The 27,933-nt window shown below is 40.3% G+C and overlaps 2 protein-coding genes and 2 long non-coding RNA genes across 4 annotated transcripts in view; 3 read left to right on the top strand and 1 right to left on the bottom strand.

Moving 5' to 3' along the window:
- The window catches only part of LOC146492814 (uncharacterized), a 181,421-nt gene that overhangs the window by 69,619 nt on the left and 83,869 nt on the right, over window positions 1-27,933 (bottom strand). The window lies entirely within an intron of this gene.
- On the top strand, window positions 31-17,968 carry eloa (elongin A). The gene is made up of 12 exons (XM_085147996.1): window positions 31-163; window positions 5,968-6,024; window positions 6,207-6,319; window positions 6,517-7,052; window positions 9,805-10,139; window positions 12,524-12,635; window positions 13,143-13,295; window positions 14,055-14,152; window positions 14,922-15,102; window positions 15,266-15,395; window positions 15,581-15,723; window positions 15,825-17,968. Exons 1-12 carry the CDS (start codon window positions 92-94, stop codon window positions 15,884-15,886), a joined length of 1,992 nt encoding a protein of 663 aa, XP_085004122.1. The 5' UTR covers window positions 31-91; the 3' UTR covers window positions 15,887-17,968.
- Window positions 19,425-27,013, top strand: pithd1 (PITH (C-terminal proteasome-interacting domain of thioredoxin-like) domain containing 1). The gene is made up of 6 exons (XM_085148000.1): window positions 19,425-19,778; window positions 21,510-21,553; window positions 22,090-22,167; window positions 22,389-22,493; window positions 24,299-24,407; window positions 26,550-27,013. Exons 1-6 carry the CDS (start codon window positions 19,587-19,589, stop codon window positions 26,649-26,651), a joined length of 630 nt encoding a protein of 209 aa, XP_085004126.1. The 5' UTR covers window positions 19,425-19,586; the 3' UTR covers window positions 26,652-27,013.
- LOC146492820 (uncharacterized) lies at window positions 19,786-20,920 on the top strand. The gene is made up of 2 exons (XR_014871854.1): window positions 19,786-20,033; window positions 20,287-20,920. It is a non-coding gene; the product is annotated as an uncharacterized LOC146492820 (long non-coding RNA).

Below are 27,933 nucleotides of genomic sequence, written 5' to 3'. Positions count from 1 at the left end.
GTCCCAGGTACCGGAAGTCGCCTCGTTTCTTCCCTTTCTCTGCTCGGTCTGGATCAAACCGTTTCCGGGCGACAGGGTACCAGCAGTAAACATGGCGGAGGAACTGCTGGAAACAGTGGAGAGACTTCAGTCCCGGCTCCAGGAGAACCAGGAGCCCCGAAAGGTAACGGCCCAGCAGGTCGACACGGACACGTTTGGTGGTCAGCACCGATCGTTCCGCGAAACGTGACCGACAGACGTGAGGAAGCCGCGGTCACGGCGACGGCTCCCAGAAAGTCGTAACGTTTTTTAAATGCTGCGTTCACGGCTCGCTCTCCGACTCTGTCTTCTCACATTTCTCGGTTCAGACTGTGATGATGAAGCATCAGCAGTTTCCTGAAGTGGCAGCTTTATTTGCAATACAATACTAATCTAATTCATTTGCAGAGTATTAGATTAGCATTGGGATAACTGTATGATAAAGAATGTATTTAAAAAAACATTAGGAGAATAAGATCAACAATTCACATTTCCAATACTTCTCATCATTTCTACATGTTGAAATCATAATATAAACCATAGTTGTACTGTAAATATCTCCACTGTCTGTTGCTGTGTACAACAGATGTTTGGGATTATGATTTGGGTGTAATTTATTGTAGGGATAATGAAAGTATACACCAGGGAAATCATACCTACCACTAATCTGACACTGATTCTGGGCATTGATGTGTTTGGTATATAAACAGTTACTCTTGCCTCCTTAAACCAATATAGCTAATAGGATTTCCATTTATCACTCATGTGTGAGGCTGCAGCTTCAGCTGTTAACTAGGCCAGTGAGGAAGACTCACTCTATAGGTCCTCTATGACAGTCCTCTGTAGATATGGGGGTGGGTCTGTCAGTCAGGAAATTCAACATGTTTTAACACTACAATGCTTATGTCAGTCTCAACATGGGCCTTCAGGGGAGAATGTAAATGCAGGCATGATTGGTCCCAATTCTGCAGTTTCCTGTCTTTTTTTTTTTTTTTTTTTTTAACGTAGTAATTAAACTCCACTCAAACAGGTTGTTACTAATATTTTAAACACAGTGCTGGTTATTTTTCCCTTTAGTGTAAGAGTTAAAGTTCTTTTTTTCCCCTCTTGCACAATAATAACAGGCCGTGTACTTCCCAAAACAGTTCGTCACTCATTCAAGTGAGTTCTTCAGTCACTCAGTGAAGCAGAGACTGAAAAAGTCACTTGGATGAATGACAAAACATTTCTCCCACTGAAAACGTCACATCCAGATTAACAGAGTCAACTTCCAGGGATTTTCTTACCTGGAAGATTGAGCACGCATCAGGTCATTTACTTGTTAACAGAAGCTGCATCTGTGCTAGTCATACACATTTTCACATTTCTAAAATGCAACTTATTGAGTAATAGATTAACAAAAAAAATTGGCATGGTGTCGTTCATATTTGTGATTTTGTTTGTTGTTGTTTTTTTTACTGTGTCATGCAGAAAACACCAAATTCCCTAAACAGCTCTGCATTTTTAAATCTTACCTCATCACAGTAAGAACAATTCACACAGCCTGTCGTCTCCCTGGATGTTTTAAAATCTGAATCTATTTTTTTCAACCATTTATTTTCAGTTATAGCAAGTAATTGTAATATATTTGTATATTGTAATATATATTGTAATATAATTAAACTTATTTAAATTAGTCATACACATTGATTATATAAACTGAAAATGTCATGACCCTCTGTAGCCCACAGAATTGTGGGATTTATTTCAGAGATAGGATACATTCAATTTAAAGTGTGAGTGATACCAATATCTGATTAGATAAAAATCCAATATTCTTTTATATATCTAGATATTTCTTTAAAACACAAAACATAAACAAATTTCCCTGACATCAGCCACGTTTGTTGTATGTCTCCTGTTGCCAGCAGGGAAGCTGCAGAGCGCCCTCTGGTGGACAAACCATGGAACATCACAACTCATAATATGGTTGAATGGTGTTTCTCCCATCTCTTTACTTTCTTAACTTTCATTTATTGACCATTGTAAATTCAGACACCGATTCAAACACTGCAAATAGCTGATATTGGCTAAGGGATTGGCCAGGCTCTAGTTAAAATAGATTAAAAATAAAAAGCAGATCATTTAGTAAACCATAATTATGTAGCAGTGTTTAAATTGATATTTCGGGGACCTTTAGGGACTTTAATTGAAATGCAAATGATTGAATAAAATGTAAATGCGTGTTATTTGGCTGTTTAGCTGAATCATTTGGCCAGTTTGGACAAGACAATATCTGGGTATTTCTTGCTAAATGACCATTATCTGTTATTGCATCAATTCAAATTGTAGAGAGGCATTTACCGTATTTATGTGATTTATTATTGTGTCTAAAGTAATCTTCTTCTTTTTAAAAAAATGTATCTTAACAATAGTATTTCAGAAGGGCGTCACCACAAACACAATCGTTTCTTAGTATCTCAGTGTGTTCCGACAGCCTGTGAAGGCACCGTGTGGGACGTCACAGTAATTAAGGGGTTTTAACTTGTTATAACGTAGTTGTTTAACCCTACATTTTCAGCTCAGTGTAATGGTTGTCAGCTCGTTGTTAGTACATATGGATTGATTATCTGCCTTCTATCGGAGCAGCTGCACCAAACACGACATATTTTACCCGAAAACCAAACTCGAAGCTAGAGCAGTCGTTAGCCGTTCAGCTAGCTAACGTTAGAAAGTAGTGACAGCTCAGCGGCGACAGGCCTCTGAGATTTACCCGATTCTGGTTAACTGGAGCTGGGCTACTACTCATGTCCAAACCCGGAGTCTATTGTTAAAGAAAATTGGAGATAAAAGCGTGTAAATGGTGACACACGGCCTCTTGGCTTCGCCTTTGTTTACTGCTGGTGTGTAACAAAGCAGCGTGGATGCGTGTGATGCGTTTGCTGAGCACAAACAAGCTGCACAAGTGAAGCTTTAACTGCAAAAGAAGACGCAAAAATCAGGAGGGCAAAGGTTTTCTAACAGCTCTGCCACGTTAGGCCACCTCATCCTTTAGCAGTGATGGCGCAGAGCTGAGCGCAGATAGTGTGAGTCAGACAGCAGCTGCAAGTTTCATATAAAGCAGGTCCACGGAGCAGATGGAGCCTCTCTACCGAGAAAATCTCAGGGAGGAAATGCACGAAAATCTGCTTTAACGCCCTGTTCACTTTTCCAGTTTTAATATATAATGAATTGTGATGTACCAGTTGTTTAAGTGACTCGGACTTTGCAGGAGAAACATAAAGAAACACAAAGCCTTGCCACTGGGTCCCAAATAATGCAAACCTAATAATGCAATGTAATCAAGACGCACTGAATCTTATCCCTGCCTTTATCTCATCATGCCTGACTGTAACAGACTGATTGCCTTTAAGACCTTCTTTAGTCACCTTCAGCTACATCTCAGACGTTTATTTGAACCGTTTGCAGCAGTACCTTGAAATCCTCGGGCAGAGGACTTATGTCTTCTCCAGAGGCTCGGCTGAAACCTCAGAATCTGTTACTGAACATGGAAAAGGTTGAAAATGGAGAGTTAGTTTATTTCAGACATGGAAAAGTAATATTTTAAGAGGTTACCGATCCAAATACAAAGACTCAAAAGCAGTCAGGTCATTACAGTCTGACTGGTCAGGAACCAGGCAAACTAAAGATGACAAGAATAAATATTGATGGGCGACAAAATGTTTTAAAAATTGATACATTAGAAAAATTGAGAATAATTATTTGAAAATAGCTTAGAGTGTCATTGCATTTCATTTTAGATTCTTTTGAACTGATTCCTGTGTTTTCCTTTACATAAAGGAAAAATCCTTTATGTAAAATTTAAAAAAAGGATTTTTCCTTTTTATTTTTCCTTCTAAACTGATCTTGGAAAAAGTGCAAATTGAGGCATGAAATGTAGGAAATTAATTGTTGAATGCTCAAAATTTCCTTGAGAGTACACCAGCTTCCCCGGTTTATTGTTTTTTAATGTGATGTGTTTAATTTAAATGAAATGTTTTCAAGATGTTTTAGTTGGTTTTGCAGTCATTAAATGGTTGTGTTCAGTGTTCAGACTGTTATTACAGCTGCTGTTCTATGGGATAACATCTTTGGGTTTCAGTAGGGATCCATCTGTAAATGTGTCGACCTTTATTTAAACTAGAATTAGTGCGGGACATTTTTAAGGCAAGCACAAAAGGCTAAATCATCTTGTGTTACTTGTAAAGACTCTGCAGACGTTAAAGAGAAAAGTTAAGAATAAATATTTCAAATTGGCACAGGAAATATACCCTGCTTTTTCATTTTATGTTTTTCTTATTCACTATGACAAAATAACAGGAAACAGCACAAATGTATGAATAAAACTTCATCACCCATGATTCTTTACTCATTATCCAGATGCACTCATTCCAGTGTATGTTATATTAAGGGTGACCGCATGTCCTACTTTTTACCTGGGCCTGTACAGCATATCAACTCCCCACCCGTCTATTCAGACAATGTCCCACATTTTAATTGGCTCTGCTGAGTCTCAAAAGGAGGCGTTGTGTGGATGGATCCCTGCTGAAACCTAAAGATGATTAGCATCTGAATCCTCTGTTTTTACTGGGAAATAAAATGAAAATACAAAAGTGTACAAAGACAAAAACCCCACAAATTTTAGCTCTTGTATATGCTTATAAGAAATTCCTCACATGCCAAAGAATTTTGGACTGCTAGTAAATACATTATAAATTAACGTCTGCCTCAAAGTGACGCAAAAACAAGCAAATCTCTTCCAGTGTGGATGCAAATTTAGGCCTCTGAAGGTTCTTATCTGTATTACGCTACGATTACATTATGTTGCCTAGCAGTCACCTGTTAACGGGCCACAACAGTCCCAGCAAATTTACTGCTGTTGTCACAATTCCTTATAAGGATTGTTTTTATGACACACTTGTGTATCTGTTTAAACCGCAGGTGTCAGACGGGCCACACACTACAGCTCAATTTAATATCACGTGGGTCAGACCACTTAAACAGCTGTATAAAAATCCGCCTTTATTTTAATGTAAAGAAGTTCTAAATACATTTAATTAGCTGTCTTATGTGTATTTTAGTACAAAAATAATAAAAGCCATTCACTGGGCTAGTTTGGACCAGGTTAGTTGAGGATGAGCTCAGTTTTTGAAAATTTTAAAGCAGGTTTTATGTGTGAAAACAGTAACAGTGGGCTAATTAGAAGTTTTAGTAAAGTCAACAGTTGTAGCTGATAAACAGGCGCAGCGTGAGCTGGTGGAAATCCAGCCTGGGCTCCTGCTGTGTGTCATAGAAGCAGCTCAGGTTCAAATGGATCTGCTGGACTTTTCCACTGCAAAGCACGAAGCACAGCAGCAGCCAAAGTCACAGTGATAATCATCATATCTTCACGTGTTCAGTATCAGGCTGAGCTCACGACCAGCAGAGCCCAACCCTCATGTAACGAGCACTAAATGTAGCATCAGGTTATTCCTTTAACTGTAAAACACCAACACGCCAACTCTTCATGAGGATTAAAACAAAGGCAGGAATAATCTCCTCTGTCACCTTTCAGGGGCTCAACAGTAATATTTACCAAAACAGCAGCTTCAGTAACTTTTTTAGGAAAATAAATTTAAACAAACTCATTCTGCTTAATTTCAGCTCTATATTGTTTTTGCTGGACTCTACCAGAGTAGCTTTTACACGGTTCTTGATTCAAAATAATTTATCTTACACTCTGTCTCCCTTAAGTCCAACTTTCTTGTGACTGACTGTATCTCACAAACAAAAGGTTTGAAGAACAGGTGGTTACGTCTGCAGTATTTGAGTCTTTGGCTTCGTCTAATATGAACAACCATCACTGTGACATAAAATAAGGAAAGGCTCTGTGGTGGAATCGGGACTCTTTCTCCAAATGATAAATTAGTTTTTCCTTTCTTTTTATTTCAGCTGCTGAAGACTCTGAAAAGACTCGGGGAGCTTCCTATGACTGTGGACATATTGGTGGTAAGGATGTGTTGCTTCATCACCTCCAAACTGTCGATGCAAAAATCAGAGGGAAAATATTCCAGATAAATGAGTGGGACAGCAGGTTGACAGCTTCCCTCCTGAACTTGTTTCTGGCCAATTAAATCGCTTGCCTGGAGCTGCCAAAGCTTGACTGTTAAATCTGGGAATTTCTCTCGTAGGAAACTGGAGTGGGAAAGGCTGTGAACTCCTTCAGGAAACATGAATTAGCTGGAGAAGTGGCAAAAAATCTCGTAGCCAAATGGAAGAAACTGGTTCCTCAGTCTGGAGACAGGTATCGGCTGCACACCTCTGCCTCGACATGCATGACTTTAGCTCTCATGTGTCTGTACGCTGTGTGCTCTGTTTCTGCAATGGTCGTGTGTAACGATGACTTTTCAGGACAGAAGATCCAAACCTTCAAAATAAAACCCCAAAATCAAATGGCGTCATCTGCAAAAACTGAGTTCTGTCTCCATCTTTCTTCCTCAGACCCAACAGCCACGGCTCCAGATCTCACGCGCAGGCTCGAGGCCACGACGCGAGCGGCAGAGGAGACCATAAACGTCCCCGAGAGCCCTCGCCTGAGGAAGACCGCTCCTACGCAGAGGAGGAAGAGGAGGAAAGAGGTTACCACACCAACTATTCGCCCTCACCTCCTCAGCACGACCAGTACAGTCCCCCACAGCGAGGAGGGTATCACTCAGACGAATACGAAAGCCCCGAGCCCGAACCTGAACCCAGCCCGCCACCACCTCCTCCCCCTGTTTCCCGCAAAGACGTCCGCCACACCAAACCAAACAAGGAGCCGAGCAAGAACCACCACAGCGACCGAAACCGAGACGAGGAGCGGCGGCAACGCCACGCACAGACGAATAGCGATAGAGAAGGCGGAGGAAGTCAGGGGAAGAAGCGAAGCGGAGACCGAGAGAGACATCAGAGTCCGGTACAGAAGGCTGCTAAACACAGCAAGAAGTCAACCATGCATGACAGCAGGAAGGAGGAGAAGAAGAAAGGAGGAGATGAAGGTGAGTTCAATACTTGTTATTAATCTCTATCTCTCGTCCACAGCATGTCTTTTGTCCTGTCTTCCTACCGGTCGCAGCAGATGGCCCCGCCCCTCCCTCAGCTTGGTTCTCCTGGAGGGTTCTCTTCTGTTAAAAGGGAGCTTTTCCTTCCCCCTGTCATTAAAGTGTTTGCTCATAGGGGGTCATATGATTGTTGGCTTTTTCTCTGTATGTGTTGTTGTAGGGTCTACCTTACAATATAAAGCGCCTTGAGGCGACTTGTTGTTATTTGGCGCTTTATTAATAAAATTCACAAGAGCTACAGCGCCTGCCTATGTAGGCAGCTGCCCCCAGCCACTGCAGGAAACAATAACCAGCTGCTCGAGTAACTGATAGCAGCGGTTAATCTAAAGATAACAGAAGAAAAAAACATCTGCAGAATTATGAGCACTTTAAAACAGTTTAAAATCAAAACATCTGGAGCTCGCTGAGACACCTTCCTGTTGCCCTGCTTGTGGGCGCGTACAGGTGACTACGGCTGTATCCCAATTCAGGGTCTGCAGCCTCAAAGGCCGCATTTTAAGGCCGATTACGTCACAGCGACGCAACGAAGGCTGTCCCAATTCGAGGGCTGCTCGAAATGCGTCCCTCAAATGCGTCCTTCATTTCCCTGAATTTTAAGGACGTGGCGGTGTAGACTTCGTGGCCCAACATATCCCAGAATGCATAGCGCAGAGGTGGGTGTGGATAATTTTGCCGAAAAAAAACGGCGGATGAGGGGCCCCCGAAGAGTAAACTTTAAGTAAGTACTGAATAATATGTCACTTATTTCTGTGCAAATGTTTAATAATGAAGAACATTAAAACATTACGGTCGGCAAAGTTATGTGACATTAGTGACGTTTGTGCTAACTTGGTTTTAAAGCCTTTACTTTAAAAAATACGCGGTTCAATAGCTGAGCTTAATTAGAGAATGATCAAAGCTCATGTAGAAACAAACAAACAAATGAACAAAAGATTTTCTCCTTCATGTCTGTCAAACAAAGCTGTATGAAACGTTTCCAGCTGTTATTATCATGGTTGCTAGGCAAACTGGGCAGCGCGACGGAGGCTAGACCGTCCCATTTCACAAGCCTCGCACTTCCGGCCTTAGCGGTCTTTAAGTACGCGGCCCTTGAGGATCGTTGAGGCTGCGTACTTTAAGGCTGCAGACCCTGAATTGGGATACAGCCTCTATCACTCGAGTCTTATTTGAATAACAAATTAACCTTTTAAAAGCAGTCGACCAGTCTTTTTAATCTTTAAAAGACTGCAGTCAAATATCAGGTTCACAGAAATCATTTTTCATGTTCCACTCAAGATGCCAGTTTATCTAAAGATACCAAATATGTGAGAATTAATTTGTTACATGTAGCCTGAATAACAATTTAAACTATAACTATACCATCTTCTCCTCACTAAAAGCCCATAAATGTCTTACTGAAAGATAACCATCTTCTTGTTGTACTGTGTAATGTTTTACTTTGCTATGAAGGAAATAAGCCGTGACATTTAGGGGCACTTAAATAATCTTCTTTCTGTCATTTAACTCTTGATTTCTGGTGCTTATACCACAGCCAAAACAATTACTATAGAAGGTTAAAGGCAATCATTGTGTGGTCATTTGTGCAGCTCTGTGCAACAGGAAGGTTGTGTGTGTGTTTTATCAGCTTGGATCAAGAAATATGGCCACAACACAGAGTGACTTCCTGTTCTGAGGAACTGAGCAATCGTAGAAACAGCACGAGAAACTCCTCTGACAGGAAGTGACAAAGTGAGATTTTCAAACTGTTTTCTTGTTTGGTTCATTAACCACAGCATGCATGTGTGAAGCAGAAGAGGACTGTGTGTTGTTAGGTGACTGAGTAATTAGTTAGTCACTAGTAATTAGGAGTTAACAATTTTTATATTGTAATAATAATTAAAACTTTACTTATGAGGAGGCTGTAACGGTCCGTTGTGCTGGAGGGAGCGGAGCGTTTCGATTTACCGGTCAGTCTGCGTCCTCACCCTCACCTATAGTGATGATCGTTGATGCAATCAGCAGAAATGAGTTTCATCTAAAGGATGCCTGGGCTCTACGTTAGAGATCAGACAAGGAGACGCTGTTCCTCCACATCAACAGGAGCAAGATGAGGTGGTTTAGGCGTCTGACTGGGACGCTTCCTGGACGCCTCTTAGGTGAGGTATTCAGGCGTGTCGGTGTTGGTGATGTCACTGTTGGTGCTCTTGCAAATGGCGGTGCGTACAAAAAGTTATGGTCATGAGGTTATGTGAGTTTGTCATGCACCTCTCGGTTTTTAGCTCATCTGGTCAATAAAATAGAAACGCTTATGCTGTGGCGTGGCACTCGTCTGTCTGTCCGTTCACGAGAATCACTCCTCCTCCTCAGGTTTGAATCTAGTTTACATAGAGTGGTCACCTTATGGGTCTTCACAGACATTGTGCTCAAAGGTCCAGGTCATATTTGTTGTTTTGTGAGCAGTAACATGTGAATTGTGCTGCACCGTTAGCCAGATAGCCTACTACGTCATTCCGATTGTGGCTTGAACCTCCAGACAAGAATTCCTCTGATTTCTTTGCTTCCTGCCTTAAATTCTACTCTTACAAAAGTGCTGATGTCCATAAATCCAAAATAAAATCCTGGATTAAAGTCTTTGTTTTATATGTGTCATTTGTTGAATATTTTAAGAGAAATTAATGCAGTATAATAAATTATGATCTTCATCTTTTAGGGCGACCACGAGTGCCGAAGGACTCTCCACCTAAGGAGGAAGAAGAGGACTTCGAGGTGCCCACCATGTCCTTCGAGTCCTTCCTCACATACGACGCCCCGACGTCTGTGAAGAAGAAAAAGAAGACACCGTCAGCTTCAGCTTCATCGCACAGTCGGCCGTCTCACTCCTCCTCGTCAACGTCGTCTTCCCATCGCACACGAACACCTCCACCTCCACCTGCATCCTCCTCTTCGTCCTCTTCTTCTTCCAAAGCGCGCAAGGCGAACGGCGCTCAGAGTACCAAGAGGACGCATTCGGGGACAGCGGTGACGACGCCATCGAGAAGCAAGGAGGTACCAACCTTTTTAAAACATGTTATTTGTCTTTTTATTTAATCAACATAGAAAATCAGCAAGGCCTATGTGATGCCATGATCTGTTCAGCTATTGTAAAGAAACTCCTGCTTAACAGTGTGAAAAGGTAAAACTAGACCTCTAACAGGTGTTAAATCGTCCTTAAGGATGACTTGGAGTAGAAGAAAATGACTGCCAAAACCCAGAGCAGATCTCTGATAGCATCGATGAGCATTTTTTAAAATTTCAAGCACGAGTCAGTGTTTAAACCGATGACTCAGCTTTAGTTTTCAGGGTGTAAACGTACTTTTCTAACCTTGGAGTGAGCCGTAACTCAAGCTCCTTCTGTGAGCGTCTTCTGCAGCTGTCAGAGTTTTTTCAGTAAGGAAAACTGCAGCTGACATTTGTGTAGGGTTCCTTCTCTTCATTGATAAAGACTGACAGCTCAGAGGGTTCATCCACTCATTGTGACATTAAAGGCTCTGCAGTGATTGTAGAACTTGCTGCTTGCTGCCGTCGGTTTTGCAGTTAGAACTCTGATGGTGTCATGTTGGTGAAAACATCAGATCCGTGAGATGCCTTTAACCTGGGCTGCGTTTTTTTTTGCAGAAAGCTTAGCTTAGCTTTTATCTTGTGGGACTTCGTTTCCTAGCAACAGTTGATAACTCCAGTGTCAAGGTGATGCAGAGAGAAGCAGAAAGTAGAAACACCAACCACAGATTGCAGATACAACATAGGTGTAGCCTCCGGGTGTGAAACGTGAGGCCTGCACAGGAGTGCTTTAACCTCCTAGGACCCTGCGACATCACATTTTGGGTTATTTAGACCAAAGTATTCAATTTTGCTGTACAGGGGCCTGATATCCACTTACGAGGACATTATACTGCTACTGTTCTATCGAAATTTTAAACAAATATCCTCATATGTGGCTCTCATTTTTCTTAGAAACAAAAATTAAGTTAAAAAAAAAAATCTTTGTTTTTACATTCAAGAGGACCCAATCAGCCCAACTATCAATGAGAAATTAAAAATGCATGCCGTGGAAGAGTTTGGGTCTTAGGAGGTTAAACCTGCATTGTTCATTATAACAGCCAGCAGGGGGCGACTCCTCTGGTTGCAAGAACATGTTTAACTTTGTAAAATTCTGTGGGAAAATTACCTATAAGCCCACATGGTTTATGACTTCAGTAAACACTTTAATGATTCATTTATGGCCTAAATCGCTAGTTTAAGTTCTTATTTAATAAAAAATGTTCCTCATTTTGTAAATTATGATGCAACTGTGAGAAATACAGATGATAAAGCAGAGAAATGCAAATAAAGGTCAGTCCATGTTTATGCTATGCTAAACTAACCGTGTACTGGAAGAGCTTCATATTCAACATAAACAAATAAGAGTGTCAAAAGCATCTTGTGCAAGTGTCAAATGTTGGACAGTATTAATACGATTCATTTCAAACTTATTTATATAGCATCAATTCTCAATAAGTCACCTCAGGGTGCTTTTATGTTATAACGACCCTATGTTATTAGAATGAAAACTCGATAAATAAGCCAATCTTCGAAAAACAGACACTTGGTGAAAGTGGGGAGGAAGAACTCCATTTTTAATTAACGGAAGGAACCTGCAGCAGGGACAGTGAGAGGAAGGTATCGGCTGCAACAGTTGAAAGCTGGGTCTCCAGCTGGAATACAGCAGTTTCCAATGAAAGAGTTCAGTTTAAAAGCTTGATGTCAGAGCATCAGGTCAGCAGCACAACCAGGAGGATGCTGTTGTGTTTTACTGACATTCACAAGGTTCTGCAACATGAGTTTGTCAGACTGCAATGTTCTTGATTGTTTGAGAGAGAAGGTTTAGCAGAAATGACCTTAACTGTGGAAACTCTTGGCCACACAAACACAATCTTTACCTCCTGCCTCCCTGTGAGTTCATCTATTTCCCCAAAATAAAAACAAAGTGGATCTTTTACAAAAGCAAAAGGATAAAGAGCAGCTCATGAAACCATCTGAATGTGAACAAGAAGACGACCTTATTGTTTGGCTAAATCTTGAACTTGTTGAACTCTCCTCTTTCTGAGTAAATCCCTCACTTTGATGAGCTGTTTCCACATCACTGCATCCAGTTACTGTGCAGGTTTAGTATCTATCTCGTACCACAGGACCAGCATTCATTTAGAGTTGTGCTTCTTCTTCTGTCATATTTAGATTTTCTTATATTGAGGTTTTGACTTTTGTTTGTATTTTTTGTTTAATTGATACCCTACCTTACCTTTCTGAGCTGTTGTTACCTTTTTGATAGTTTCAGCCAAATAATGAGTTGTTTCTGATTATTTGATCATTTCCCATCTTTTGGGATAAATAAAGTGTTTCTTATCTTGTTGTAGGTTTACGAAGCTGTGCCGACTGTTCCTGAAATCCAGCTGCCAGCGATTCAGCCCAATTACAGACCTCTGCCCTCCATTGACATCACACCGCTGTCCCCTCAGAGACGCAAAGGTAAGACCCTCGCCCCCAATATCAAAACTTTTTCATTATGTTGTTTCTCCTTTAAGTGCTATGGGAATACCAAACTCTGGCATCAAAAAGGTGAACCCTTCCATGAGTCTTTCTGTGCTTGTATTTGTGCATAAATTAAGCGCCTTAAAATGTTTTCTTTCTTTTTTTAAGTGGTTGTTGTTCTAACTTAGAAACAAATACTTTTAGTTAACTTTGTGACATAACGTCTCACTTCATGCAGAAACTTGAGTGCAGTTGTGGCTGAGGAGCAGGTGAAGAGAGGAACCGCTTCTGACTGAATGACAGATGCTTTCTAGACTTTTCTTTCCTCATTCTGTATCTTTGCACTTCTGAATCAGGTCACACATGTACCTGCGAGCAATTTCTCGCATTCGTGCACATTGTGTTCTGATCTGGATTTTCTTGCCAGCATCAGCATATCTGCAAACATTCTTCCTCATCCTCTACATTGAGGCTCGCTCTGACGTTCGCTCGCTTCACTTTCAGTTCCTGTGTGCAATGAAGAGGAGGATGCAGGCTTCACGGGGAAGCGGTTTAACTCCAAGATGGTGGTCTACTCAGGATCGAAGACCGCCTACCTGCCCAAGATGATGACGCTGTACGAGCAGTGCATCCGTGTCCTGCAGAACAACATCGACTGTGAGTGGATACGCAGTATTTTTCTCAGTCTCTGAGCCTCCCTGCAGGGGGCAACAAGGGCCTGATGATGCCACGGAGTTTGACCATGAATATTAAAGCTGATGAGAGGAGTTTAATTTTATCTAAAGTGTAGTATAGCATGTCGTTTTTGAAGTTTAATTTCTGTGTTTTACTTTTATTTCTCTGCCTGCTGCTTTTAAACAACTGCAGGATTTTACGTTTTAGAGTTTTTAGTTTCATCACAGAGGTATGTGATTGGTTTGATCTGTTTCCCTGTTTGTTAGCAGGATTACTCAGATAGTGATGGACTGATTTGCAGGATAATTTTAGCAATGTACGTCTGGCCCACCTTGGAACAGAATAGATTTTGGAGTCGGTACAGTTTCAGATCAGGGTTAGCTTTTGTGTATTGAGAAGTTTAGTTTCTCTTTCTCTTTACGATAACTCTAATAACCTTGCCGGAGACTAAGTTCATGAATAGCGTGGGGGCAATTTCATAGCCTTGAAGGTGCTATTGTTTTGCTCTTCACTCACTGTGATGGTCTGTGTAGGTGCCAGGTGATCAGAGTTCACAACAAAGGATAAAAGTACAGCAGAAAGTCTTTCAAAGTCAGTATCTACTCATCTGTGGTCCTTGCCTGAACTCCACCCAACTGCTTTTTGTGTTGTCGAATAGGAACGTGTCTACGGTCTGCAACTGTGCACGCACATGAGCAAAAAGTGTAATCCCACCCTGACGATGCCTCTCTGCTCTTTCAGCGATCGCCGAGGTGGGAGGAGTGCCGTTCGATATCCTGGAGCCGGTTCTGGAGAGATGCACCCCAGAGCAGCTGTACCGCATCGAGCAGAGCAACCAGGTAACATGTCAGACTTCAGTGAACCTTTTAATCTTAAAGCTTAATCTGAGGAAGGAGCGAGGAATCGAAAAATGTTCTTAAATCCAGTGTCATGGTTTATAAATTAAAACATAGCCACAAAAATAGCTAAAACGTCCACATTGACCTCTTTGATTTTTATCCTTCAGCCATAAAAGACTGATGGGATATTTTTGTCACCCCGTTGTACCGGTAGGTGAGCGGCGTGGACACCCAGGTTTGTGAATGCGATAACTCGAGAACGAGGCGACGTAAGAGTTTCAGATTGATATCACAGGTGTATCTACTGGGAGGCTGAGTGCTAGCATTGGTGGCCACTGGTATTTTTATAAGAAGTGAAAAATCTAGAGAATTTTCACTTCTTATTAATTTCCACTGAAATAGAATTAAAAGCACAAGCTGCAAAAGTTTTGCTTTCACAATAGAAATATAAGGTGGATGAATTTTTTAGCATCATTTGCTTTCTTTTTCCAAACTTTGTTAAAAACTATCAAGCTGTATTTTATGAAACTTAGGAGGATGAACTCTGAATGGCTGCTACACATGCAACACTTTTACAAGCAGAGCAGTTATTCATCATTAAAGTCGGTCGCCTTCCTCTTTGTCTCCATCTTTTCTGTCTGGCGCAAGTTTACAGCTTTCCAGAAAATATTATAAAATATAAAGTTTGGATGTTGAGAAAGTTGTATTAATGTCACTTTTTGTCATGGGTATACGTCCCTTTTTGAAGATTCTTCTCGCCTCCTTTTAGTGGTTCACGGAGGAATCGGACGAGCTGTGGATGCGTCACTGTCGGCGCGACTTCAAGCGGGAGTCTCCGCAGGAGTACGAGTCATGGAGGGAGTTGTACCTGAGGCTGCACGACGAGCGCGAGGAGCGATTAAGGATGCTCACTCAGAATATCACGTCTGCGCATGCCAACAAACCCAAAGGTGGGACGAGCTTTTGCAGTTTTGTATAAATTGACACATAAAGCACAAAAAAAAGCTTTTTGGGATTTTCTGTTTGTTTCTGTAGTTATGATTCATGATGATTTTTTTAAAATCTTTTTAAGGCTGTTGAGTGTTTGACCGAGAGTGTTGTTTCCTCTAACAGGACGTCAGGTTAAGATGGCGTACGTAAACTCTGTCGCCAAGCCGCCCCGTGATGTTCGCCGCCGACAGGAGAAGTTTGGAACCACCAGTGGTTCGACAGCCAGCTCCACAGCAGCTGCAGCTCCTATCAAGTGAGTACAGAATAAGATCAGGGAGAAACTGAGAGGATGTTTAGAGATTTCCTGATAAATATCACAGACTGAGTTTTAAATCACGAGGAGGAAGATCTTCTCTATCGATGCACACGGCTGCAGACAGAGCTGTGTAGGGGTTTTTTTAATATTCACCTCAGTGGCTTTCTTCCTGTGTCCGTCAGAATAAGACCGGCTACCACTGACTACTCCGGAGAATCAAGCCAGTCGTCTTCCTCCCAAAACAACCCTCCTCCCGCTGGAACATCCCGCTTCTCTGCACCGAGCGGAGCAGGACACGCCGCCCGGGAAAAACCTCAAGTCAAAAGTAAGTCTCGCTGAAAGCACCATTGAGGATTTCTTTTTTTCTGTGTGTGTGTGTCTTTTAATCTAACAAATCACTTCTTCCTGTTTCCTTCTTCCCCACAGAAATCGCCCCCATGATGGCCAAAACTATCAAAGCATTCAAGAACAGATTCTCCCGCCGGTAGTGTGAAAGAGACTGAATGTATTTTATGTGATTTTAATTACAGTGTAGCGGAATTGGACTGGAAACCCTCCAACCCTGCGCGCACACTTTCAGCCCCGCAAACACATCACATGAACTTTGCAGTATTTGTGGAAAAATGGTTAACTTCCTTTTTTTTCTTTGTTTTTTTTTTTTGTGGGGGTGGGTTGATGTTTTTTTTTTTCTGTGGTGACGTCTGTTTTGCGGGTCTTAAATTAAGTATTTAAATCCTAAACGATGGTACACATGGTAGAAGGACACACACAAACACAGTCAGTCTGTTACTGAATCATGTTTTCCAGCAGACGGTTTTTAAAGAAAGAGTTTTTGGGGGAATTCTTGCTGCAAGGTTAGATTAGAGGATTTTTCTATCGCTTTCTCTGGCAGCACAAAGACTGGAAAGAGGGGAGCAGCTCGTTTTCAGCTGTAACAAAATCAGCCCCAACAGAACCTTTAATTGTCATTAATTAACATGTACATTTGTACACAGCCAAAACGTGCACAAAAAATTTGCCTCAAACCTGCATTCTTTCTAATGGCCAGTAGGGGGCGTCTCTGAAATTATATTGTATAGAAGTCCATGAGTAAATTCTTCTAATGTGATCCGTAAACTCAGTTAACATTTTCCTGAAGAGTTTATGGACTCAGCTGCTAATTTTAAGTCTTAATCAATGAAAAATAAAGTTAATGCTGTAAATTATTTTTGCTAAATAATTTAAATTATTTGTGGGTGGACAAGTCACTATGTTAGCCACCCGAGTTTTAAAACTCTCAACTCAGTGCTCCACTAATCAGTGGGTGATGTCATGATGGCCACATCCAGCTTTTATATACAGTCTGTGACTAATTGCACTAATCAATTTGTTTCAAATTTTCATTATTTTTTTTTAACCCCTCACCTGTAAAAGGCTGACAGTGTACTGTCATCACTTGGGTGGCAGGGAGGGCAGCGTAGGATTCTGAAATTGATAGCATCGGTGCATCTACTAAAAATCTCAGATGATTTTAAATCTAAGTGACCTCGACCTTGAAGTCAGGGCTAGAGGTCAAGTGTACGAATGTGATAACTCAAGAAGGAACTCACCTAGGATTTTCACATTTATAGCATAAGTGCAGTATTTTTACTGCTGTGACCAGACATTGAGCATCAAGGGCTCAACCTTAATGCAGTTAATAACTGAATCGAGTTTTCCTTTCATAAATAATGTGGGGGGGGGGCGACATTTGAACAAAGTAGCATTTCCGCAAAAGCTCCCCATCTGGTCAGAAACGGTAGACTTGACATGCAAAATGTTAATATTTATGCTTGATTTTCTCTTTTCATAACAATTAAAGAGATTACATTTGTTAAACAATGAGCTTAAACGTTTGTTTTTCTCCCTTGTTTCCTGTCTTTGTGCCAAGCCAAGCGGTTCATATTTATCATGTGAAAGATGATAGTTTTATCTGTCTTCTAATCAAACTAGTAATGAGCATATTTCCCAAAGTGCGAATCTTTTCCTTGTAAGGGACAGAAAAAAGGGCTCTTATTTTAAAAACAGTCAGCTGTTGTTTCTCCTCATGACCAAATGATACACTACAGTGGGAAACTTTTACACTTTTACTCATGTTTTGTCTCTTGATCGCATGCAACGTGCATGTCCCGACACCCGAGACATCAGCTGGATGGTGGGGGACTTTAATCATGTTTTGCCTGGTGCATTTAAAAAAAATGTGTTTGGCTAAGATGAAAGCACAGCAGAGCGTGCGGCGTCGTAGACTTACTTTAACCCTCCTGTGGCTTCAATTCATGTTTCCCTGCTGTCGAATGTGTGCTTCCCTGTTTTTATCTGCTTCACTGTGACAAACTGATTGAGTGAGGAGAGATTTGGAAAAAGAAACATAAGTTGTCTGCAGCTGCAGTCCATGATGATGATGATGATGATGAAATGTATTTATTTTCAACACTGGGACCTGGCACCCCACAACATGGGCCTGAATGGAAGTAGATTACAAATTGTAATTTTATTAGATTTTAATAAATGTTATATGGTCATTTTTATTAAAATTGACTTTTTTCCCTGAAGCTGTTTGTGTGGGTGTCTCTTTGTCACTCAGAAAGGTTTATAGAAGTGATCCATCTTACCAAAACTACCTTATAATAACATAAATCTGTATATTTTTTCTATTGTTATTATTCTTAACGGCCAGCATCACTTTTAGTAGTTCAGCAATCGCTGAGCGTTTTACACGGCTCAACATGACTAAATGAATGAGAGACCGAAACGTTTTGTTTAACCGCTATTAAAAAAACTGAAGCAGGAGCCTCCTTTATTTTTGTTTTTAACCTGTATAATAGTCACTTTCTTTTACACATAACTTTTCCAGATTCCTTGTAATGAACGTGTTTTTGATATGAGGACATCATTAAATCCAGGTTTTTGTACATTTTGCTTTATGCTGATGTCGCTTTTATTTTTATGTGACACTTGTAAACAGTTTGCGACACTGCCGACGTTTGGTGGTAAGACTCGTGAGCCAATCTGAGAGCACATCGCTTGTGTTTTCCTCTTCGCGTCGTAAAGTGGCTACATTGTAGCAGATAACAATCTCTGTGGGGATCTTTTTCTTTTCAAAATAAAGTGTCTTGAAAACTCACAAGTTCCATTGAAAAAGCTCTGTTTGCGGTGGAAAGCTGAACTAACTGAATATACCAACCATTTCTTCAAACTAAGACTAACCCTTTCTTTTATAACAGTCTAAATCAAAGGCTCCAGATTCACATCACCATGCTGATAATCTACAAGTTCAATTAATTAATCATTTTACTTTTAAGGATCTTTATTACTGGGCCACAATATATGGACATGCAACACATTAGATATCTTCTCACCTACAAAATGTACAATGAACAGTATCTGAAGCACAAATGAAGCATTTGAATTAAATTCCAAAGGCTTTTATTCTGTTCACCGCATTTTAATTTTAAAATTAGCCATTTTTTAAAACTTCTCAGTCTTTTAAGTCTCAGCTGCTTAATTTGATGTTTTTCCACGTGATTATTAGTAATTTAACGGTTGGGAAGGGGAATTTGGTCTGAATGCACAAAAGGAATCTGAAATAATTCAGTACAAAAAGTTTTTTTTTTAGTTTTTTGGATGTTGAAATCACTGCAGTAATGATAATGAACTGTGGAAAAGACACGTACAGACTGCTCATTCTGGAAAGAAAAAAAGGTTAGACCTTATTTCAAATTTACAGAAAGACAAAATTACTGCTTAGAATGAGAAGGATCAGTCAAAAAACGAATAAGAAACTATTTTTAATGGTAATCAATGTGAGACAGGTGATTTCAATCACACGACCAAGGTGCACATGAGCTAATCAGTGAGTTTGAAAAAAATTAAAGGAGATGTAGAGGTGTAAAAAAAAAGAGTACTTAATATTTTTTTTCAGGTTTTAGGGGTTTTTTTTCACTGAGTGATAAATAATACTAAACCACGTTTCGAATTGACGCAAACCTTTGAAGTTTTATTTTGAAATTCTTGCACCGGAACGTACCTCGTGACTTCACGTAACTTGACGCAGACGTCACTACACGCTTCCAAGTGAAACTTGCTGAGCTCATTTCACTTTATAAAAACACTCCAGCGTGAACGCTACGTTTTATTTCTACCCGGAGTGATTAACGGAAACCGGCCACGATGTCCGGACACGGTCATGGTCACGGGCACGGATGCGGGTGTGAGGGTGAGCACGAGCCCGCGGAGAGGGGCCTGGAGTACGGACTGTATCAGAAGATCGACCTGGAGAAGCTGCAGTGTCTCAACGAGAGCCGGGACGGAGACGGCAAGCTGGTGTTCAAACCGTGGGACCAGCGGAACGACCGGGACAAGGTAACGCCTCTCCCCCGGGCAGGTGTCCAGGTGGCGCGCACGCTGCGGAGCTGCGCAATATCCAAACTAAACTTTACCGAGCTTTGAGGTGCAGGTTTAGCCTGGTCATGGAGTCAGCAGCTTGACTTCAAGTCCTGTAACTTTACTAGATATTGATCTATGAAGGTAAAGTATTGATTTGTGATTGGTTTGTAAATGGGTCCACCAGGAGCAGGGCAGCAAACACGCGCAAAAGACAGTGATAGGAACAAAATGGTTATAAAGAGAGAAAAAAACATTATCACAAAGTGATCACAATAAGAGAAAACGACCACAGAATTGCCTTAAAGAGAGAGAGAGAGCATCAAAAATGGTTAGAATTAAACAACAAAAAGACATAAAATGACCAAAGAGGTACATAAATTATCCACAAATAAAGCGTCAAATTAGCACATAAAACCATTATATGATCACAGAAGACTCGCATAAATTTAAAAAAAAAACGCAGAAGAATGTCAAATAACCACAGAGAGATATAATGTGACCCCCGAGCAAAAAAATTGAAATGCAAAGAACAACCACAAAAAGAAGCTCCAAGTTGCCTTAACGTAGGACAGAATAACATTATGACCATTATAAGCAAAATTGGATGCGTAGTGACTTCAAAATATCCAAAGTAAAAACAAAAGAAGTGAATAGAGGTTCAAAGCAATCACAGGTATTTATAAAATGACCAAAGAGTGAAACTTGACCACAGAAATACCTTTAAAAACAGAGAGAAAATGGTTACCACAAAATGACCACAGTGTCCACAAATAATCAAAGTAATGGGTAAAGCAACCAAACTGAGACGTAAAACAATCAGTGATCGGTAAAGTGAGCACAAAAGTCAGAAACAAGACTCAAAGCACCTGCACAGAGACGCAAGAAATTACCAAAAAGACACTTGAAATAACCACAAATTTACTTAAATGGCCTCAAACAATCAAAGTAAGATACAACATGACCAACATGACAGGATCACAAAAGTGCAAAATAACCATAAATGACCAAAGTCAGGCATGAAATTACTGCAGAGAGCAGCAGAAAAAAATATCACCAAAACTGGACCCAAATTGACCTGTCAAGTCAACAGTCAAGGACCCAAATCTGGAGCTGAGGGGTTTCAATGTTTTCAGTCTTTTAAGAAGTTGAGACTAAATGTGGGGAAAAAACTGTATATTTTTCACCACAGTTAACTGATCGTATTTGGAGGTTTTTAAAAAGGACATTTTAAAAATCATGAAAGGTGATTTTAAAAAAATTGTTTTCTGAAACAATCACAAAATGAGTCACATTTAAATGGAAAACACCTTGAAGTCTGAGAATTTCTCAACAGGGACTTTAATGAAACCTCCCACACAGTCTTACAGATCCAAAAACACTGTTGTTGACTTCAGATATGTAATATTTTCATATGTCATTCATGAAATATTTTAAAATAAGCCACATTGACTCTGTGAGCTTCACAAGAAGCCTCGGGACAGCCGAGGAGGGATCAGCTGACTTGCTTTGTGAATATTGTTGGTTATGATTTTACACGTCCCACGGAGCTGTCTGCTTTTTTTTTTTCACCAGAGCACAGTTTCAGTATGAGACATTGTTGTGTCGCTTTAATTTTAGTGAAGCTCTTAATCAGAACTGGTGACATCATATCAAACGTCTGCGGCTGCCTCTGTGTTCTGTAACCCTGACGCCTTGTTTTTCTTGTAGTTTGTGGACAGCGACGCAGATGAAGAGCTGCTGTTCAACATACCGTAAGTCCCAAAATGATAATCATCATCATCATCATCATGTCTGTTCTTCTATTTGTTCTTCACTATATGTGAACTACAAATTCTGCCTTCTCACTTGGAGTGGCTTTTCAGTAGCACTACACATTTTCTCTTTGCTTAAGATCCTCTTCAGCCTCTTCGAGTCCTCTTCAACACTTCTCTCAGTATTTATCTTGGGAGTTCATGTAAGAGATAAAACAATTTGTGATTATCTTTTATCTTTGCCAGATTTAATGCCCAACTATTAGAGGGATTCTTAGAAAACTTCTCAGTATTAACTTCACCAGGATCTACTTTGTGAATACAGGTCCAGCTCCAGTGGATCCCCTGAATTAAAAATATGGAGCAGCAAAGGTCCCCTTTCATCAGTTATATGTAAAGTTTTAGCCCTGACTCTTGTAATTTTAAACCAACCATTTCTTTGTTTTCCCAGCTCTGCATTTGTTTGTCATGACAGCTCCTGCCTCAGCGTCTCAGCATGCGTCTGCACCAAAGTAACCGTCTGTTATCTCTTTCAGTTTTACTGGCAGCGTGAAGCTAAAAGGCATCATCATCTCCGGAGAAAATGATAGCTCCCATCCAGCTGAGATACGACTGTGAGTGCCTGTCTCTGTGAGTTATTGCAGGAAAACGTAGACGAAAACTGGAGGCGGTGCATCTACATGGTTTGGTCATCGTTTTCCAACTTAGACATGATACTTTTTTGTATTTAAGAAAGGAAAACATTAACATTTTAGTTGATTTGTTGTAAGTTGGCTTGATGGTGATGTCTTATGGCTAAATTGTTGGACTTTTGGTTTTTTTTGGGTCTTTTCAGCTACAAGAACATCCCTCAGATGTCCTTTGACGACACCGGCAGAGAACCCGAACAAGCTTTCAGACTCAACAGAGATCCTGCCGCTGAGCTGGAGTACCCAACAAAGTGAGAGCACGAACGCCAGTAAATGACAGAGTAATACCCAGTAAAACAAAAGAAACAAAAACACATAAAAATGCTCCTGCACTCCAGAAAGATGGATGTTAATCTTTCTGTGGAAGAGCTATAAAACTCACACACTCACTGCTACATTAAGCATCCAGTTTAATAGCTGCAGGAAGAAAACCCCCACGCAGAAGACGCTTCATGTGTAAATCGCTCACTGCAGTGCACGTGTTAAACAGACATTTTCGTCCAAGTTGAGAAATCATCATCACATTATTCTCACTTTTTTGTAGATTCATGAAAAGCAGGTTTTCCAGCGTGTTCTCACGCCACACGTGACAGACTGCCTGCGTCTCTACATAATGTAGAAATTGTGTGTGTTGGTGTGTTTTCAGCCGAGGTTTAAGGAACTACAGTACGCAGACGAACCTCCTACGTTGTTGGGCCGAATTCGCAGTACTGAGTTGGTCTGTTTGAGGTAGCTGTGCAGAGTGACGGTTTAGCGTGTAGGACGTCCTTAATTAATAATCCCCACACGCCCGGCTGGGGTGCTGAGGTCGAATGCTGACTGGTTGTTTATTATGGCAAGAATGGGTGGGGAGAAAAAAAACAGTAAAGATTTTAAGAAAGCAGCAGTAGAGAGACAGACGGTGGCTGCAGTGGACACGTTTCTTTTTTAACACTCAATTTTACTTCATTTCAAAGACAGCGGCTGTGTCCAAATTCAGGGGCTGCATCCTTCAACGGAGGCCGGGTCCTTCGAAGGATGCAGCCCCTGAATTTGGACACAGCTGTTATTTATATATTTGTATATTCTGACTTAAGTTGGCTGAACGATCAACAACAGCACAAGCGAGAGTAACCCACAGACTCATTTGTTCATGACACTGCCCCCTAGTGACAGTAAACAGCTCCAACATGCTGGAAAAGTCTGGAAAGCTCTCTGAAGGCTCTGCTTGGGTTCAACACACAATCATTGCCGGTCATGTATGGAAACTTGTTTTAGCTGTTGAAAAAAGCCTTTTATGCCTTCAGTAAGTCAAAATTTGTAGATACTATCTCAAAATTTTGACTTACTGACTCAAACAACTGAGAAAATAACTTGAGAATTTGAGATAATAATCCAAAATATTGATGAACGGATGGCAGAACATGTTTGTTTAAGTGGAAGAAACAAGCTTGCGTGCTAATACACTTTCTATTCATTTTCTTTTTCTTTTCCCCACTCACAGATTTCTTTCATTTTCACTCTGGTTAGGTGTGGGCACGAAAACAGAGTAGAAATAGAAGGTGAAGTTCAGTTAAAAAACACCAGTTGGGAGGTGGCCTGTGTTTAAATTTAAATAAAATTAGTTACATTTTTCAAAGACTATGAAAGCCGTTATGAGCATTAATTTTGACTGTGGTTGTTTTATTTTGGTTTGGTCTTTCCTTCCTCTCTGAAACTCGAAGTTATCGCTCTGACAGTCTAACGGCTTTCGTTATGTTCGAGCCAAGATGACTGATGCTTGTTGTGAAACTTAATCTGGTCAAAGAAGTGTTTAAAAGATGACAGGAGCCATTTCTTTCGCTTGTCTGTGTTCTTTTGTAGCATTAACACGCTCATTATAAATGTCATGAACACGCTTACTTCATCCCATCATCCTTTAAGCTTCCACCACTCTGCCAGTTTCTTTTCATAGACTTGTATAATATTACATATAGTTTTCACACTGAGACCACATGATGGCTTTCCTGGAGTACATTTGCATTTCTGCTGTCTTTGTCTTTAACTAAAGGCTCTCTCGTTCTCTCTTCGTGTCTAGAATCGCTCGTTTTTCCAATGTTCAGCACCTCTCCATCCACATCTCGAAGAACTTTGGAGCAGAGAGCACCCGGGTGTACTACATCGGCCTCAGAGGAGAGTATTCAGAGGTTAGTCTCAACTCCAACAACAATAAAGAAAAGCAGTGTTGATGAGCTGCTTCCTGTGTTTCTCTTTTCTGATCAACTGATGTGCTATAAGGGATCATTTCAGCATGTTTATTTGTCACGACTGTGGCTTTAATTTTTTTTTATTTTTTGCTCATGTTTCACTGGTTCAGTCATAATTTTGAACCACTGTTATCAGTGACTATAAGAAGATTCGGATGTAGGGGAACCATTCTGTTAGTTTTTTTTGTTTGTTTTTTGGGGGGGGGGGGGGGGTTCCCCACCTGTGTTAAAAAACGCAAACTTCCACTACATGATGTTCATTTCTCGAACTCTCTCAGTGAGGCTGGTTCTCTAAAATCCACTGAGGCAGAATCTTCCTTCAGGGTGTTGTCTGCATTTCCACCCTTTCCCCAAAGGTCCTCTGAGAGCTTCGCAGTTCCAGCTTTAATGAGGACTAAATGTTGGTAACCTCTGTGTGACTAATCTACAGCAACCACAACCTGCAGGATAATCATGTTTACACTTTCCTAAGCAGGAACCTTTGCAGGACAATTACATTAGATTACATCAAATTAAGGTGGGTGCACCTAATAAACAGACGGGTACAGCTAGGTTGTAGCCTATGCGTCTTGGAAACAGGATACAAGTGTCTATGGATGAGGCTGTTTGGCTTATTTATCATCTTATGTGTGAGAATCTATACTCGTGGATGTTTCCAGGAATCAGTTCTGATAACATTAGTTTTATTCTGGCATTTCCATGATTGATTTGGCCGTTTGCTTCACATCATTAGTTCACTCAAACAAGATTTATTTATTTTTTTGTCACTTATCCTCAGGGCAGCAGATTCATTCCCGAGTACTTTGCCATCTTTCTGACGTTACAGAGTCTCTGTGTGTCTGTCACTTGGCGTGATCCTGTGATAGCACTTTAAACACATTTCATATTATCAAGACAAAACAGTCATTTCTGTCCTTTGTATTATTCCTGAATATTTGTTGCCTCCATGCATTATTTGGTAGACAGCATTATGTGTGCATCAAAGGAGTTACAAAGCACGCTTAAAGTTAAAGATCAGTTCAGCTGTGGCACCATCGGGTTATATCTTCTTCTTTTTTTATTTTTTTTTTTAGATGATTTTAAGATTAAATGTGTCTTTAGCTTCCTGATTATCACTGAAGATCTAAACATTTAACTATCGAATGGAAATCACTGAACATTAATGATTCATTTATCAGCATGTTTTGCAGACGTTACTCCAGCTGAAAGCATTTACAGGTGACTGGAGAGATGGCAGAGAAACATTTGCAGGCACTTCATGAAGTATTTAAAGCTCTTTGCTTTTTGCCCACTTTATTGTGTTGTTCCTACAACACGTTGTTCCTTAAGATGCATGGGTAATGGTTATTATTGTTCTTTTTATGTACTTTTTTGTTGTCACCCTCTACCTCCCCCTCCCCGTATAATGTTAAAAGAAATACAATAAAAAGAAAGTATGAAAAGAAATGCATGGGTAATCATGCAAAATGAATGTTGGATAATTTTACCTGATCATCTCTGTGTCCTCAAGCTCTCACTGCTTGTTAGATCGCAGTGTATATATGTCTCTATTTACTCTAGCTCCTGCTCAAAGGGTAAACCAGTCTGAACGAAGCGGCACAAACGGCCTCTCACATACATTAATTATTAATGTCTTAAGTTCTGTGTTTGCATGTCCTCCATGTATCATGTTAGGCGTACGTCACCCGTAGAGAACTTAACGTTCATCAGCATTTGTATCTGTGACAGAGTCTTGTTCAAGTCGCTGCTAAAAGCAAAATAAAGACTTCTGTCTTTATTTTGAGCTCTGCAGGCCTGTGTAGCTCTAAACTGAAAAACTTGTGCTGGCTGCTATTTTGTTATGTGAAATGCAAACAGTCTCCCTAACAAGTCTCCAACTGCACATCACTGCTGCACAGACTCTGGGACCAGATTACATCATCTCACAGTTCTGGTTTAGTTTGGGGCTTTGTTTCTTTGGAGTTGTTATCTTAACATCTTTTTTTTTTTTTTTTTTTTTTTTTTTTTTTTTTTTTTTAAAACACTAAATCTGCAGTTTTAACACATTGTGTGAATTGTTTCTTCCTGTTTGCCCCTCTTAAGGCTCACAGACATGAAGTGACCATCTGTAACTACGAGGCCACAGCAAATCCTGCAGATCACAAAGTGGAGAGCATCATCCCGCAAACCAACTTCATTTCCTGAGAGCTCAGAGAGACTGGGAGAAGAGGAGGCTGTTAAGGGTTGTAGTGACATCATTCTGACCGTCACAAAGTCAAAGATGAGTTTAACGCTGCGTACTGGCAGGGTGGTCGAGATCGACCGGGACTGAGCACCGATGTCTGAAGACCAGTGGAGCTTATGTGCGTCTGGAAGTGCTAAGATTTATGTCTGATTTCTATGGCAATAAAGGCTTAATGTTGACAAGCACCTGAATAATAAATGCATGAAACATTTCAAACTCAAAGTCTGCTCTTCTCAGTTCAATTGAAAGATAATCACCTCTATAATAACATTACAGGAACTCAGAAATAAAACATTAAAACCTGAAAATTAAACCAAACAAAGTTGTTTTTTGTATTTTATTAAAGTTCTGATTGCCAAGTTTAGACCTTGGTTGAAAAACTAGCCTCACACAAAAAGGCTTTCAGGTTTAAAACCTATTAACTAACATGCATAATAAACATACATATACCAATTTTAAGTTATTGGAGTTGCTTAAACAATTTTAAAGACTTTTGTAAAGCCAGCAAATTGTTCTTTATCAACTGGAAGATATTTTGTGCCATCTATTGGATCCTTTTGTCACCGCAGGCATGTTTCACCAGTGTTTCAGAGCCTTTTCTTACCTAATACATTTCTTTCTCTTCCGTTTGTCTCTACAATAATATCACAGTGCTTGTTTGAGTGAAAGGAAGTTTATGAAATCAGGAAGGAAATAAAGCTGCAGTCAGTATTCCAGTTCTTCTTTTTCTTTCACAACTCTATAATAAACGTGTCACATTCATTTTGCAATTTCCCAGAGCTTTTCAGTGAATACTTATTTCTATTTTATACCATTAAGAATGGTCTATACACTCTTCCCCTCCTGCAAATACACCATGGCACTCTTAATAATAGTGTGCTAGTAAAAATAAATTGAGTCTTCAGTCACTCTGTGGGAGTCATTTACAGGAATGTGTGAGCTCGGTATGAATGACTAAAATGCCCTGATGAGCTCATTTTATGTCAACAAGGACCAAAGTGGCACATAAACAGTTCTTGCGATATGATATAAACTAACCTCTACATGTGTAAACTATAATAGAAGCAAATTAAATATATACATTTTTTAAAAAGCAATTTACATACAGGATTTTTTTTTAAATTCTGAGAAGGAAATTCTTCCAAAAGGAAAATGCTCCATGTCACAAAGCTCAAATCATCTCAAACTCGTTGTTGAAGCATGACAATGAGTTCACTGTACTTAAACAGCCTACATAGTCAC

This window comes from Neolamprologus multifasciatus, chromosome 22 (assembly GCF_963576455.1).
Source record: "Neolamprologus multifasciatus chromosome 22, fNeoMul1.2, whole genome shotgun sequence".
Taxonomy (NCBI): Eukaryota; Metazoa; Chordata; class Actinopteri; order Cichliformes; family Cichlidae; genus Neolamprologus; species Neolamprologus multifasciatus.
Note: the sequence above shows the minus strand (reverse complement) of the source record. Positions and strands in the feature narration are given on the sequence as shown.